This window comes from Elephantulus edwardii, unplaced genomic scaffold, assembly GCF_000299155.1.
Source record: "Elephantulus edwardii isolate Elephantulus edwardi_28Jun2011 unplaced genomic scaffold, EleEdw1.0 scaffold00064, whole genome shotgun sequence".
Taxonomy (NCBI): Eukaryota; Metazoa; Chordata; class Mammalia; order Macroscelidea; family Macroscelididae; genus Elephantulus; species Elephantulus edwardii.
The window spans coordinates 6,781,534-6,796,083 of NW_006399814.1; the positions used below are offsets into that span (position 1 = coordinate 6,781,534).

Genomic DNA, 14,550 nt, shown 5'->3' on the forward strand with positions numbered 1-14,550 from the left:
TCCTGTCCTCACTGCCTGGTCCATCCTGTCCTCACTGCCTGGTCCATCCTGTCCTCACTGCCTGGTCCATCCTGTTGTCACTGCCTGGTCCATCCTGTTTTACATGCCTGGCTCTCCTCTCCCCTAAAGGCCATCGTAGCTTTGGTGACACTCTTCTGAAAGATTTTCCAGCACCTCCTGCAACTGGCAAGCTATCCAGCCTTCAGTACTCAACTCAAATGTTGCCCTCCTCCAGGAAGTCTTCCCTGACCACATCCTAACAAGCTTGGCTGGCTCAATGTTTATCTGGACTTCTACTGCCCAAGTGGGTCCTTGACAAAGTGCAGTTCCCTTGATACTGGAGCGTGGTCACTCTGAGAGGACCTGTGTGGGTCCCCGGGGCTACCACAGGCCTGGGGTATAGAGGGAGCCCTGCTGGGCTTTGCTTCTGCAGCCAGGGTCCAGGGCAGTGCAGGGGACAGAGGTCAGTGATCCTGAATCTACTCTGTCGACCACCATGCTCTCCAGCCAATCCGGGGCTGCCAGCAGCGAAGGCAGGGGCAGATGCTGCCTCAGACATCACGCTCTGCTGTAACAGAAACTCCACAAGTGTGGGGCTTTCCCAGATGCTTATTCTCTCGTAGTTTAAGAGGACAGAAATCCCAGAGGTACGTGGTTTGAATCTACCAGGTGTTCTGCTGGAGAAGGAGGAGCAATCTCCTCCTGTACCTGTCAGATCTGATTTACAGTAAACACACACACACACACACACACACACACACACACAGAGGACAGAAATCCATGTTCAGGGTGCTGGTTTTGGGGAGGCTCTCTCTCTGTGCCTCCCGGTTCTAGGCATTTCCTAGTGAAGGGACCTAGGTCCAAAGGACGTACTCCACTCTGGCTCGTATTTCTTGGAAGTGTGAAGGTCATCCACCCCTCTGCTGGTCTCTCTCTCCTCTCTCTTGAGATTAAAGGTGCTGCAGGCCCCTGACATCACCATTACCTCACCCTCCACCCCCTTACAGCTGATTGGCCAATCACATCATGAGCGTCACCATATAACGACCTTATACTCCATCACATCCAAACACCTAGAGTCACAGTCCTTCCAAGTACCACTTATCTCGGGGACATGGTTCGGTCCATGACTGATGCAGACATCAGAGGGCTTGGTCCAGCTGGAGATGACCAACCAGACACTGTCCTGGGGCCAAGGATCTCCCCGCTGTCCCAGGCCTGCACACTGCAGAGCCAAAGCGCCCCGGGATCCCATTCTTTCCTAGATAGAGTGGGCCTCAGGCCCGGGACTCTCCGTTCTCCTGAGAACCAGCATTCTGGCCTAAGAACAGGACCTGGCTGGCCAGCCCCTCCACACCCTCAGGACAAACCCCCTCAATAACTCAACTCAAGGCCTGGGAGTAAATGCCCGCGGTGACCCTAACAATGGGCTCAGGGGTGTCAGAGGTGGTGAGGACGGTACAGGACAGGGCACGTTTCAGAGTCGTTGTTCAGAAGGTCACTTTGCTATGAGTGGTAGCTGACCAGATGGCACCTAACAACAACAACATAACGACCTGTAAACACCCACACCCATCGCTGTGGCATCTTCCGAGGCTGTAAACTGCAGGGTTTACACTGGTGTTGGTTTCTGACTGTCAGAGGGGCACCTCAGGCCTAGCAGCGTACAACCCCACACACCACCCGCACGGCTCCCGAGGGACCCTGTCGGACAGGAGGACTGCCCCACTGGGCTTCCAAGGCTGTCCTGGTGGACGCAGACGGCCCTTCTTCTCCTCCCACAGAGCACTTGGGGGGTTCGAACTGCTCACCTTTCAGCTAGCAGTCAAGTGCTATAGCCATTGTGCTATCAGAGCTCCTCTGCCCTCTGAACAGCCAGGGAAGGTCTCTGGTCCAGCCTCCAGCCAGGACACTCAGCTGATCTACCCCACAGACTTCAGCAACAAAAAACTGCACACTGCCCTCATACTTGACTGACCTGAGGGTGTCCTGCAGGACCTCCCGGTGCCCTCTGGAACTGGCCTGTGAGAGGGCAGACTAAAGGGGTACAGAAGAGACAAGGACAGCTCCCCCTGGGCCCTTCAGGGAGAACATGGCCTTGTTGGCACCCTGAATATGGGTGACTCCCCCCCCCCAGAGCTGGCCAACAGGAAAGGTCTGTGGTTCTAAGCCCCACAGTTCGTGGTGACCAGTCACTGCTGTCCCAGGAGACTTGTCCAAGCTCCAGGGTGGATGGAGCCCACTGGCTGACAGCAGAAGTGACCACTCACGGTCTCACCTGTGTCCAGCCTCACTTCCCAGGGATTCTCTCATCCATTCCTTCTACAGCCCAACGCCCTTGGGCCATCTAGAACCATCTGCAAAATGCTGGCAGGTGGTGAGGACTGTGGGGCAGAAGAAACACCTCCCAGGAACTGCCGCCCAGGCAGCCGGGCGAGCGCTCAGGACGGACAAGGACCGTACCTTCCAGTTGGGCTCGGAGCGCTGCATGAATTCCACTCCTTCCTTGATTTCCGCCTTCATCTCGTGGATGTGGGCCACCGTGTGCACTGACCACGCGTCCGTCGGGTCAATAGACAGGGCCTGCGGGGGAGGGGAAACGAGTGCTGGGGAGGAGGGTCGGTCAGGCCTCCAGGGGGCTGTGAGGGAGCGTGGCGGGGATGGAACAAGCGCCAGGATGGGCTCTAACACCACAGCACATCCAATCACAGCGAGAGCTAAATAATAACCACCCTCCCAACAATAGTAACAGCGAAACAGTAACCATCTCAATAACAGTAACAACGGCGTAAGAGAATACGCCGTCCCCTTTTCCTTATGACTCAGGGTGAAGTCTCTCTCAGGGAGGAGTGATAGGGAATGGCAAAGGATACACTGACAAAGAAGATTAATCAGAACTGGCTTTGACAAGCACTGTGGCATTTGGACAAGAACACCCTGGGAGGAGGGTAGAGAGAATAGTGCAACAATGAATGAATGGGAACTCCAAATCTCTGTAAATGTTTATGAAAATTAATAAAATATAATTATAGAAAAAAAATAACAGTAACAACAAAAAGAACCATCCCAATACAAGCAAAACATTAACCACATCATTAACAGAAACAGCAAAGCAGTAACTGTCCAGCAATAAGAGAAGGATAACCATGCCAATAATAATAACAACAAAATAATAATACACCAAAACATGAGCCACATCAATGTCAACAATGAAACAATAACCATCCCAGTAACAACCTTTCATTAATAATAACAACAACAAAACAGTAACCACCGGAGAAACAGACCTATGCACCCACTGTCCTGATAATAATAACAACAATAAAACAGTAACTATCCCAGTAATTCTCACCACCGGACCAATCGGCAGCATCAGGATGGATGGCAAAGAGATTGAGATTGTTCACAGCTTCAGTTTGCTCGGCTCCACGGTCAACACTCTTGGGACCAGTAGTCAGGAAATAAAAAAAACGTATTGCGATGGGAAAGTCTGCGGTTAGGGACCTCTCCAAAATACTGAAGAGCAACAGTGTCTCTCTGGAGAGTAAGGTCTGCCTGATACAGGCCGTGGTTTTTGCAATCACTTGTTATGCATCAGAGAGTTGGACAATGACTAGGGAGGATGGAAGGAGAATTGACGCCTTTGAGCTGTGGTGCTGGAGAAGAGTATTGAATGTACCACGGACTGCCAAGAAAACAAACAGATTCATCGTAGAGAGGATTAAACCAGGCTGCTCCTTGGAGGCAAGGATTCTGGGGCTTTGTCTGACATACTTTGGACACGTTGTAAGGAGAGACAGGTCTTTAGAGAGGGACATCATGCTTGGGAGGGTGGAGGGACAGCGCAGGAGGGGAAGACCCTCTATGAGGTGGACTGATTCAGTGACTGGGGTACTCGGGATGGGTTTGTCGGAGGCAGTGAGATTGGCACAGGATAGAGCACGGTTTAGGGCTGTTGTACATAGGGTCACTATGAGTCGCAAACGACTCGACGGCACATAACAACAACATCCCAATAATAACAATATAACAATAACTATCCCAATAATAACAATAAAACAGTGACAACTCCAATAATTATAACTGCTATGAAACAGTTCTGTCTACAACACCAAATTACCTTAATAAAAATAAGGGACCAGCCCCAAAATAACAAGAACCAGCCTGCTGCCCACTTACCACGTGCCTTGTGCTCACCCGTTAATGAGCAAACCAGCCCCAGAACGCTACCAAGGCAGGCGTTGTGCTAGGCTGCCTTCAAAGCTGTCCCTGCACACACCGGCTAAATGCTTTCTGTCCAGCCACCCCCATGACCAGCTGCAGGCCAGACCACTGGGATTCAGAGTTACCATGAGCTGACCTTCAGAAGGAGACAGCCAGGCCCTTCCACCTGGTCCATCTTAGCCTCGCCATTTCCCAAAGCCTGCTTGGCATCAAGTGGCACACGGCCTCCATCGAAGGGCAAGTGGTGGCTGTGCACAGGGTGCCCGGCCTGGACTCAGAGCTGAACCTCCCATGTGCAACCACCAGTGCCCCCCCCTCCATGGTAAGTACCACTGTCCATTTCACAGGCTCTCAGGGTCCCCACAGCAGGGGACCACCTATGACACCTGTCCGTGGGGACTGCAGCAGAGACGGTGTGGACACTGTCCACTTGCAGGCAATCCAGTGCTTCTGCAGCGTCTCTGCCTCTGCCCATCGCGTGCACGCAATAACCACTCAGGTGGCTTCTTCCGGCTCAGAAAGAGCTGGTCCTGAAGGGAAACAAGGACCTTTCCCCACAACCACACCGAGAGCTGCCTTCCTCTATGCCACCTCATACAGGGTTCCTCCTCTCCTGCGCTGTCCCTCCACCCTCCCAAGCATGACATCTTCCTCCAAGGACTTTACAACATGTCCAAAGTATTTCAGACGAACCTTCAGGAGCTGGTTTAACCCTCTCTAGGATGAACCTGTTCAGTTTCTTAGCAGTCCAACATGTGTATATTTTCTGTTAGGTGCCTTCAAGTGGAGTACAACTCAGAACAACCCTGTGAACAGCACATCTGCATCATGTCCTATCCGTGTCATCCTCGTCTTCTCTGACACCCTTGAGCCTAATTCTGCAGTCACTGTGTCAATCCATCTAGATAAGGGTCTTCCTCTGTTTCACTGACCCCATTTTTCCTCCAAGGAGCACTCTGGCTGCACTTTCTCTAAGACACATCTGTTTGTTCTCTTGGCAGTACATGGGATGTTCAGTGCTCTCCTCCAACACCACAGCCCAAAGGCATCAGTTCTTCTTCTGTCATCTTTATTCATTGCCCAGCTCTCCGATGCATAGCAAGTGATTGAAAAGACCATGGCCCAAATCAGGTGTACTTTAGTCCTCAAACTGACATCATTGTTCCTCAGGACTTTGAAGAGGTCCAAAGACTGCAGACTTTCCCACTGAAATACATCTCCTGATCTCCTGACTGCTGATACTAAGGTTGTGGGTCCAAGTAAGACAAAATTATTGACAATCTTAATCTTTTTTGCATCTATCATGATATTGCTTATTGGCCCAGTGGTGAGGATTTTTGTTTTCTTGACATTGAGATGCAACCCATATTGAAGGCTGCATTCTTTGATTTTATGCAGCAAGTGCTTCAAGTGTTCTTCACTTCCAGCAAGCAAGGTTACGGCGTCTGCATAACAGGTTATAGATGAGACTTCTTCTGATCCTGAGGCCATAATCTTCTTCATAGAGTCCAGCTTCTAGAATGAATTGCTCAGCATACAGACTGAATAGGTATGAAGAAAGGATACAACCCTGATGCACCCCTTTCTTGATTCGGGGCCATGCAGGGTTCCCTTACTGTATCTGGACAACAGCCTCTTGGCCTAGATAGAGGAGTTGTATGAGCATAATTAGTGCTCTGGGACTCCCACTCTTCTCAATGTCAGTCATAGCTTGTCATGATCCACACAGTCCAAGGCCTCCCACAGAAAACAACGCACAAATCAACAAATAAAGCACAGGAAATGCAGATTCTGGGGGAGCATTCAATCCACGGCGGTGGTATCGTCAGTGCCCTTCAGTAACACAAATGAGAGCACTCCTTCACTTGTCCTTATTCACATACAGCTCACCCGTGCACGTGGGGCATGGGAAACACCACAGATTGGGCTCAGTCCACCCTCGTTCTCCAAGACATCTCTGCTTTCAGCACTGAAGGAGGTCTCTCCAGCAGCCCTGCCCAGTGTACACGTCCTGACATCATCCCTAGGCATGCCTGTGACCACATCACTCCTCACCTGTGTGTCCCACACTTTTATAGAGCGTCCACGGTGTCTACCACATTCACAGGGTGTCCATGGTTTTGACCATGTTTACAGAGAGTCCACGGTGTGCACCACATTCACGGGTGTCCACAGCGTCTACCACATTTACAGAGTGTCTGCGGCGTTTACCACATTGACAGGGTAATAACCACATTTATGGGGTGTCCATGGCATCTACCACATTAACAGGGTGTCTGTAGTATCCAACACATTAACAGGGTGTCCACGGCATCGACCCCATTGACAGGGTGTCCACAGCATCCACTACTTTGACGGGTGTCCACAGCATCTACCACATTGATGGGGTGGTGTCCACGGGGTCTACCACACTGATGGGATGTCCACGGTGTCCACTACATTTATGGGGTGTCCACTGCATCTACTTGGGTGTCAGTGAGTGGGGAGTCCACCCGGGCCCCAGCCCACCCCCACCTCACTTCAGCCTCCCACGCCGCCCTTCTCAGGAGAGCCTGGGAGCTCTTCCCCTGGCCCAGCCTCTGCAGGGTCTCCTGTCCCCACCTCTTGCTCTGCCCGCTCACCTGGATCCAGGAGATGGGCTGTGTGGACCCCACATGTGAGGTTGCCAAGGACAGGCACTTTGAGAGTCTGCAGGGCACAGCCCAGCCACTGGGGGTACTGTAACCCCTCCAGGAAGTCACAGCAGAAAGCTGGCTTTCCTATGTCCACTCACAGGGCAGGGCCACTCCAGGGTCCCACAGCCCCACCTAGATCCCAGCCTCTCCTTTCTGACAGGTTCCCAGAGGCTCTTCCAGCTTCCTGGAGCAAAGTCTAAATACTGCACCATTTTACAACAATCATCAAGTCCAGTCTGGCCCTCTCTAGGCTTTGACTCCATCACCCTGCCCACCCACTTGGGGTGCAGCCTTGATCTCTCTAGAACCAGCCATGCCTGCCTGTTCCTGCCTCAACCACTCACAGCACACAGTACCCACTCTGTCCCCAACCCCAGGCACATGCCCAGCATGCAGACGGTCAGCACCCACAGACTCTGGCCACCAGAGCTGCCCCTCTCTCGGCCCAGGGCCCGAGCGGCTCTCCCGGCCCAGGGCCCGTGCGGCTCTCCCGGCCCAGGGCCCAAGCGGTTCTCTCTGCCCAGGGCCTGAGTGGTCCCCATTAGCACTTGGTCTTCCGGCTCAGCAGCTGCCTGTGATGATGCTGGAGCCAGGGTAACGCTGGTCGTGAGCAGGAGGGGGCAAGGAGTGGCCCTCCCCCCTTTCTGCCCCTGTGTTGAGAGAAGTGGGGCGGTCACGTTTGTCACCACAAAGACCCTCTCAGCCCTGGTCCTGAGTAAAATAAAGACCCCTGCCCATTCTTGGAGTCTGGACATTCAGATTAGTCTTTGGAGACCCCTGGGCCTGGGGAGGGGGCTGTACGCCTGGCAGTTCCGGGTGCTGGTCAGTGTGAACGGCTCAAGGGCAGATGTCAGGTGGAGGCCTGGCCAGGAACCCAGCTCCACCTGCCCTGGGGAAGCCTGGCCTTGCTGTGCACCTGGGCCCTGTTCTGAGTGCCCCGCGGTGGCCGAGTACCGGCAGAGACGAGTGGACAAGGGCGGTTCAGGAGCTATGGTCACCCCATCCCGACTTGGGGCTCTGTTTCTGCCTGTTTGGGAAGAGGGCCTGGAGGGGGGCAGGTGGCCAGTTCTAGAGACACAAAAGATGCCTGCCTCCAGGTTGGCCAGCACAGCCATGGACACGGGAGGCCCAGGCCGAGCAGGACAGCTCAACATCTCACAGTGCACCTTGACCACCACTGCGTCCTCTGTGATGGTGCCCGGTACACAACAACTATGTCCTCGGCTCCTGACTGAGAGGTTGGTGGTTTGAACTCTCCCAGCGGTGCTTTGGGAGAACAGGCCTGGTGAGTGGCTTCCATGAAGCCCACAGCCTGAGGAACAAACACTAAGGGGCAGCTCAACAAGTCCCCCGTGAGCGTGTCCCTCTGGACATGGTGGTCCAGGGAAGGCCCCCACCCTCTCAGAGACCGATGGAACTGCTGCTGCACTCCATGGACTCCTGGCACTGTGAGTGACCCCAGGAAACGTGGTGTCTGCGGGGAGAGGACCCACATTCAGACACACTTCATCTTCTCCCACAGCCCAGGACAAGACAAAGATGCCTTAGAAGACAAAGCTGGAGGAATCCCAAGATCGCCATAGCCTCAGAAGAGGGTGACTCAGCTTCCCCGAGCCTTGTCCTCTCTGACCGCCTACGATAACCCTGTTTGGCGTGCCAGGTGGGCCATGGCTCTGGAGACCTGAGGATGGTGGCAGGGGCAGCCATGGGCATCTGCTAAGCCCTCAATGAAGAAATGGCAGCTACCGTTTCACACGGCCACCCCAACAACTCTGAGAAGACAGATCCCAGAAGGAAGCAACTTGCTGGGCTTCCACACAAATAGGCCGGGTCTGCTCCCGTCAGGAGGAACCTTGTGTTCTCTCCCTGCCCAGCGGGCTGCTCCTTGGAGTATCGGGCACCTCGGGCTGGGGTCCACTCACCTCCTTGGCGAGCTTTTCCGCCTGGTCGTAGAAATTGGTTTCCATCAACCCAAAGGAATAAATGCCTTTCACATAGCTGAAAACAGAAAAGAAAGGGTTGGGGTTTTTTTGTTTTGTTTTATAATGGCGCATGTGCACACAGTGAAGTGATTCCGTGACCAGGACGGAGACAGTGTGCTGGTGTCCAGACCCGCGGGGCCGCATGCAAGGAGAGCTGCAGCAGGCCAGGGACCGAGTCAACAATGGTGTCATGTCACCTGGTGAGATGTGGCATGAGGCCTCGGCCGGACTTGGTGGTCTCAAGGGCAGGGCTCAGGCACGCGGGGAGGGGCAGCTCGGAAAAGGGGCCTGAGAATAAGTGAACAACTCCAAGAACACAGTCAAGGCCACTGAGCCGTACACTGAGAAACAGGCGAACTGGCATATGGTGGTTGTGTGCACTTTCAACAACAGAACAGGCAATAAATTACCATAAGAAAGGCAGAGAAGTACAGCAATAAATGAATGGAAATCCAAATTCTCTGCAAATGTTCCTTAAAATTATTTTAAAAAAGAAAAGAAAAAGAAAGGCAGAGAGAACCACAGGCGCTGGGGGTTCCAGCTGGTGCTCACCTGCTAAGGGGGATGCCAGGTGTCCAGAAGGGGTAGACGCGGGCCACAGAATCGCGCATCTGGGTCTGGTAGCCCAGGTAGAAGTAGGCATCGTGGGCGAACTTGAGGGCCAGCATGTCCGTCGGGTGGTCACGGAGAATGTCCTCCCACAGGTCACAGGCTTTCGGGAAGTTCCTGCAGGTCAAGCAGAGGGCTCGGCATCAGGGGCCACACGGCCCGACCAGGATGCAGTGAGAGGCAGGCGCCTCCAAGGCCCTGGCATGTGGAACTGAAGAACACGGCAGTGCCTCTCTTGAGTAAGGAGCCCTGAAGGCCCAATGGGTAGTGAAGGTATCAGGCTGTTAATGGGAACGTCATTGGTTCAAAGCCAGCAGTTGGCCCAAGGGAGGAAGATGGGGAATCTCTCCCTGCAAAGATTCACAGCATCAGAAACCTCAGGAAGACAACAAGGAGTTAGAATGGACTTGATGAGGGAGCTCTGGGGGCCTAGTGGCAAGAAGCTACATTGCAATCCCAGAGGTACATGGTTCAAATCCAACAGATGCTCTGCTGGAGAAGGAGGGGCAATCTCCTCCTATACCTATGTCAGATTCTATTTGACAGCACACACACACACACACACACACACACAAAAGAATTAAAAAAGAAAGAAAGAATGGGCTTGATAATTGTGAGTTCAGTGGGTCAGGTAAGGAGCGCCGGTGTTGCAGTGGGTTGAGTGCTGTCGGGCTGTTAACCAAAAGGTTGGCAGTTCGATGCCACCAGCAGCCATTCTTTGGGAGAGAGATGTGCCAGTCTGTTTCTGTCAAGATTCCATCCTTGAAAACCCCAGGAGGCCGCGTTCCTCTCTCGAGTCGCTACTAGCTGGAAGTGGCCGGACAGTGGTGGTTACGTGAGGTGCCGGCACAGGACATCTTCAAAGCAGGAGGAAAGCTTCCTTAGAATTCAAGTTCAAAGAAAAATTGTCTGGTGTAGGTGAAAGAAAGTGTGAATAAATGGAACAGAAAGTGAACTCGCTGTGGACCTTTCACCCAAACAACATAATAATAAAAGAGCAAAGACCAGGGGGGAAAAAGAACAGGAAACTGGTTTAACAGCTTGTCAAATGGTTTCACCTGTGTCCACGAACCAGCTCTGGGGCTCCAAGATGGAGCCACACGCTGGCACTCACACTGCGACCCCACGCGCCTGGCTCACTAGAACCTTTGTTGTCACTGCTCCTGGACCTCTGTGCCAGCAGTTCAGGTCCCTGAGGCACAGCGGGCCACCTCACCGACCGTCCTCACCCAGCTTCTGTGAGAGGCTCCCCAGGTGGGAATGATCACGGAGACAGGGAGATGGCTCTGCTACTGGTGTGATGGAAACAAACCCCCAAACATCCAGTCCACTACTGTCCAGTCAACTCCAACTCATCGAGACCCACTGGGCCTCAGAGGCGGTCAATCTTCACAGGAGAGAGCGGCACACCTTTCTCATTGAGGGCGGCTGATGGACTCGAACCACCAACCTGCCACTTAGCAGTCACAATTACATTTAACAATTATTTAACAATTAGGATACGAGGATAGAAGGAGAACTGATGCCTTTGAGCTGTGGTGCTGGAGAAGAGGGTTGAGTGTACCATGGACTGCTAGGAAAACAAACAGATTCGTCCTGGAAAGAGTTAAACCAGGTGGCTTCTTGGAGGCAAGGATTCTGAGGCTTTGTCTGACATACTCTGGCCATGTTATAAGGAGGGACCGGTCCTTGGAGAAGGACATCATGCTTGGGAGGGTGGAGGGACGGCGCAGGAGGGGAAGGCCCTCTATGAGGTGGACTGATTCAGTGACTGGGGTAATCGGGATGGGAGTGTCAGAGACAGTGCGATTGGCACAGGACAGAGCAGAGTTTAGGGCTGTTGTTCATAGGGTCGCTAAGAGTTGCAAGTGACTTGACGGCACATAACAACAACAACAACAATTATGAATATAACACATCTGCCACAATATGCGCTATGCCATCGGGTTCCCTGTAATGGAAATCTGAACAAATTTACATAATGAAATGAAAAATGTCGGCTATCAGCTTCCTCACAGGCTGGCCAGGCACCTCTCACCCCTTGGCGAAGGTCTCCACTGCGGACACATGCAGCCGCTCCCTCTGGGTCAGTGGCTGTGCTTTCGAATCCTCCACCATCGTCTGCAGGGCCCGGGCCAGCTCCTGGTCCAGCCTCACGGAGGTGCCGGTGCCAATCAGCAGGAGGCCATTGGAGATGACACGCCCCATCGCTGAGGAGAAGGTGGGAAACAGGTGGTCATTCAGCTAGCCCCGCCCACCCCAAAGGCCTGCTGGACTGCACCTGAGTCACCCTGATGTCCTCAGCACGCCCCTCTCGAGGTAGACTGCTCAAGGCTGTCTGCAGGCCCCGGCCTGGGTGACCCTATCAGCTCATATTATTAGATCCCTGGGGCTCTACTGTGCAGGTTCCTGGGTGCCACTGGGGTGTCCCGGCCACACCATGACTAAGGTAGTCAGTGAGGTCAGCTGCTAGCTCAGGACAAAGGCCCAGGACCCAGCTTCTGACCTGGACCTTGAGGTCTGCTCAGAGCCTGCTCTGCCACCTCTCTACAGGCCACTGTGTCCTGACCAATTAGTAATGGCCTCCTGCCCTCAGCATCAGGGTGCAGGGGGTATCCTGGTGCCCTGTCCCTCTCGTCTCCTCTTCCCCAGGCCCAGAGCTTTCCACCACACTGGGGCCAGTGACCTAAGGTTCCAGAGGGCACTGTGCTCACCTCCATGCCCACTGTTCACAGGTCACCTCCACCCATCTGCCAGGCTCCCAGCTCCCCACCCCAGCCTGACAAAGGCCCTTGAATCAGGAAACCAGAGGAGACCAGCCTCCTGACCCAGCAGGCCAGCACTCACTGAAGTTCGGGTCTGCCGCTCTGAGCTTCGCCAGGCAGCCCTCGAGGCCCCCGAGGCTCTTGTCATTGGTCCACTTGACATACTGGAAAAGGGACAAAACACAGCTGTCCTCCCGCAGCCCCACACCCATGGTACTTAAGACATGAAACCAAACCTCGACCTCAATTTCTTTCTAGACCATTTGCATATCTCCAGGACTCTTATCTCAACATCAGAAAACAAAAATTCTCATCACTGGACTGACAGGCAACATTATGATACAGAAAATACTGAAGTTGTCAACAACTTCATCTTACTTGGATCCACACACCAACACCCTTTGCCCAGCAGTCAGGAGAGCCAGAGAAGCTCTCTGGAGACTGGGAAATTCTGTAGTCAGACACCTCCAAATTATTGGGGAGCAACGATGTCAGTTTGAGAACTAAGGTGCACCTGATTCAGGCCATGGTCTTTTCAGTTACTTGCTATGCATCAGGGCTAATGAATAAGGATGACAGAAGAATTGGTTCCTTAGAGGTGTGCTGTTGGAGAAGAGCACTGAACATCTCATGGACTGTGAAAAGAACAAACATACGTTTTGGAGAAGGTGAAGCCATAGTGTTTCCTGGAGGCAAAGATGACAAAGCTTCATCTCACATTCTCTGGGCATGTTTCTAGGAGAGGTTATTCCTTAGGCAGGGACATCATGCTTGGTAAGGTGGGGGGACGGCAAAGGAGAGGAAGACCTTCAACCAGATGGATGACACAGTGACTGCAGCAATGAGCTCAAGTGTGTCAAAGATGGTGAGGACAGAACAGGACAGGACAGGGTTCAGATCTGTGGTTCACAGGGTCACTAGGAGTCAAAGGCACCTAATAACAACCTTAAGAAAGCATAACGTGGTTGACAGCACATGAAAAGAAGTATGTGAAGAGATGAATGCAGAGTGGGAGGCAGTTTTAAAGAGAGGAAACAGCAAAAAGACATTCTTCCTGCTCTCCAACGCCAGCTTCTTCAGTCGGAGGCCCTCCCCCTCCCGTCCGAGGGACTCTGGTGTCCCTTTGATGCTGGAAGCGATGCCACAGGTATTTAGATACCAGCCAGATCCCCCAGAGGGAAGGGGTTTCAGCCAAGTCGCCTGACCAACACACAGTAAGCCTCTGCTTCTCAAAGGACTGAGGAAGACCCTCAATGAGACGCCAGACAGGATGGCTGCCTCCACAAGGTCAAGCGTGGGTCAGGTGGGGTGTCCTGATGCTCGCACGCTGTTATGAGTCATAAGCAACTCTACAACATCTAACAAGAGGCACTACAGGGGGCCTATTAGGAGTTGAACTGCATGCCCCAATAAGATCTGCTGTGCTCCTAAGGCCCAGTGCCGGGGATGGTGGCCACTGTTTGGAAAGAGGGTCTCTGCCTATGCAGTTGTTACCTGAATAAGCCTGACCACTGATGTACATAGCAGAGGTGCAAACCAACAGTAACAAAGTCACACGGGAAAAGAATGTCACGTGAAGAAGCAAATGCAAGTCAAGGAAGATAAAGAAATTCCGGGGTTCTCAGAAGCTGGGAGAGAGCAGGAAGGGCCTCTCCTGAGAGTGGACAGAGCGCGTGGCCTGCTGCGGCCACGGATCCAGACCCCCAGCCGAAAGGACTCGGGGCGGGGGACACACACATTCCTGCTCTTACAATTTCCCCCCGTTCGTGGTGTTTTTTAAAAATGAGAGTCCCAGGGAACAAATACTGCCCCTCTTATCACTCCTTGTAAAAAGTAACCATAATAAATATCCATTCCAGAAAGTGATTAAAAACGCTGTGAGGAAACTCATCTCCCACAGTTTTGATCCCACCACTGGGTGTACAGGGAGGCCCAGGAGAGCCAGCCACACGGGCTGCCTTGTTTAGCCGGAGAGGGTGCAGGCGAACTATTCTCTTACTCCTTTTCCACGTTCACACTCAACATCACGTTGGAGAAGCAACTCAAAGCTGGCCCTCTAGCAGCTTGTCAAAGGCTGTAAATTGCTGGCGGTGGGGAGGGGGATGGCCCATCTTCCTCACACACAGCGACTGGTGGGTTCGAACTGTCCACCTCTGGTGTTGTGTACACACTAAACCAGCTGCTCCCATGGTGGGAAGCCTTTGCACTGCCTCCTTTAGGAGGCTGTGTGGAAGTCCGACACATGCTCTGCTTGTCACAGCCCTCACTGCCTCTGTCTCCTCACTCGTTGTTTTG

The 14,550-nt window shown here is 53.1% G+C and overlaps 1 protein-coding gene across 1 annotated transcript in view; it reads right to left on the minus strand.

Moving 5' to 3' along the window:
* TTC38 (tetratricopeptide repeat domain 38) overlaps nt 1-14,550 on the minus strand; it is a 29,040-nt gene that overhangs the window by 12,430 nt on the left and 2,060 nt on the right. The window contains exons 3-7 of the mRNA XM_006888028.1: nt 12,338-12,419; nt 11,529-11,700; nt 9,434-9,607; nt 8,822-8,897; nt 2,464-2,583 (exon numbers count right to left, since the gene is read on the minus strand). Coding sequence (XP_006888090.1) covers nt 2,464-2,583; nt 8,822-8,897; nt 9,434-9,607; nt 11,529-11,700; nt 12,338-12,419 — 624 coding nt within the window. The remainder of the gene's footprint in view (nt 1-2,463; nt 2,584-8,821; nt 8,898-9,433; nt 9,608-11,528; nt 11,701-12,337; nt 12,420-14,550) is intronic.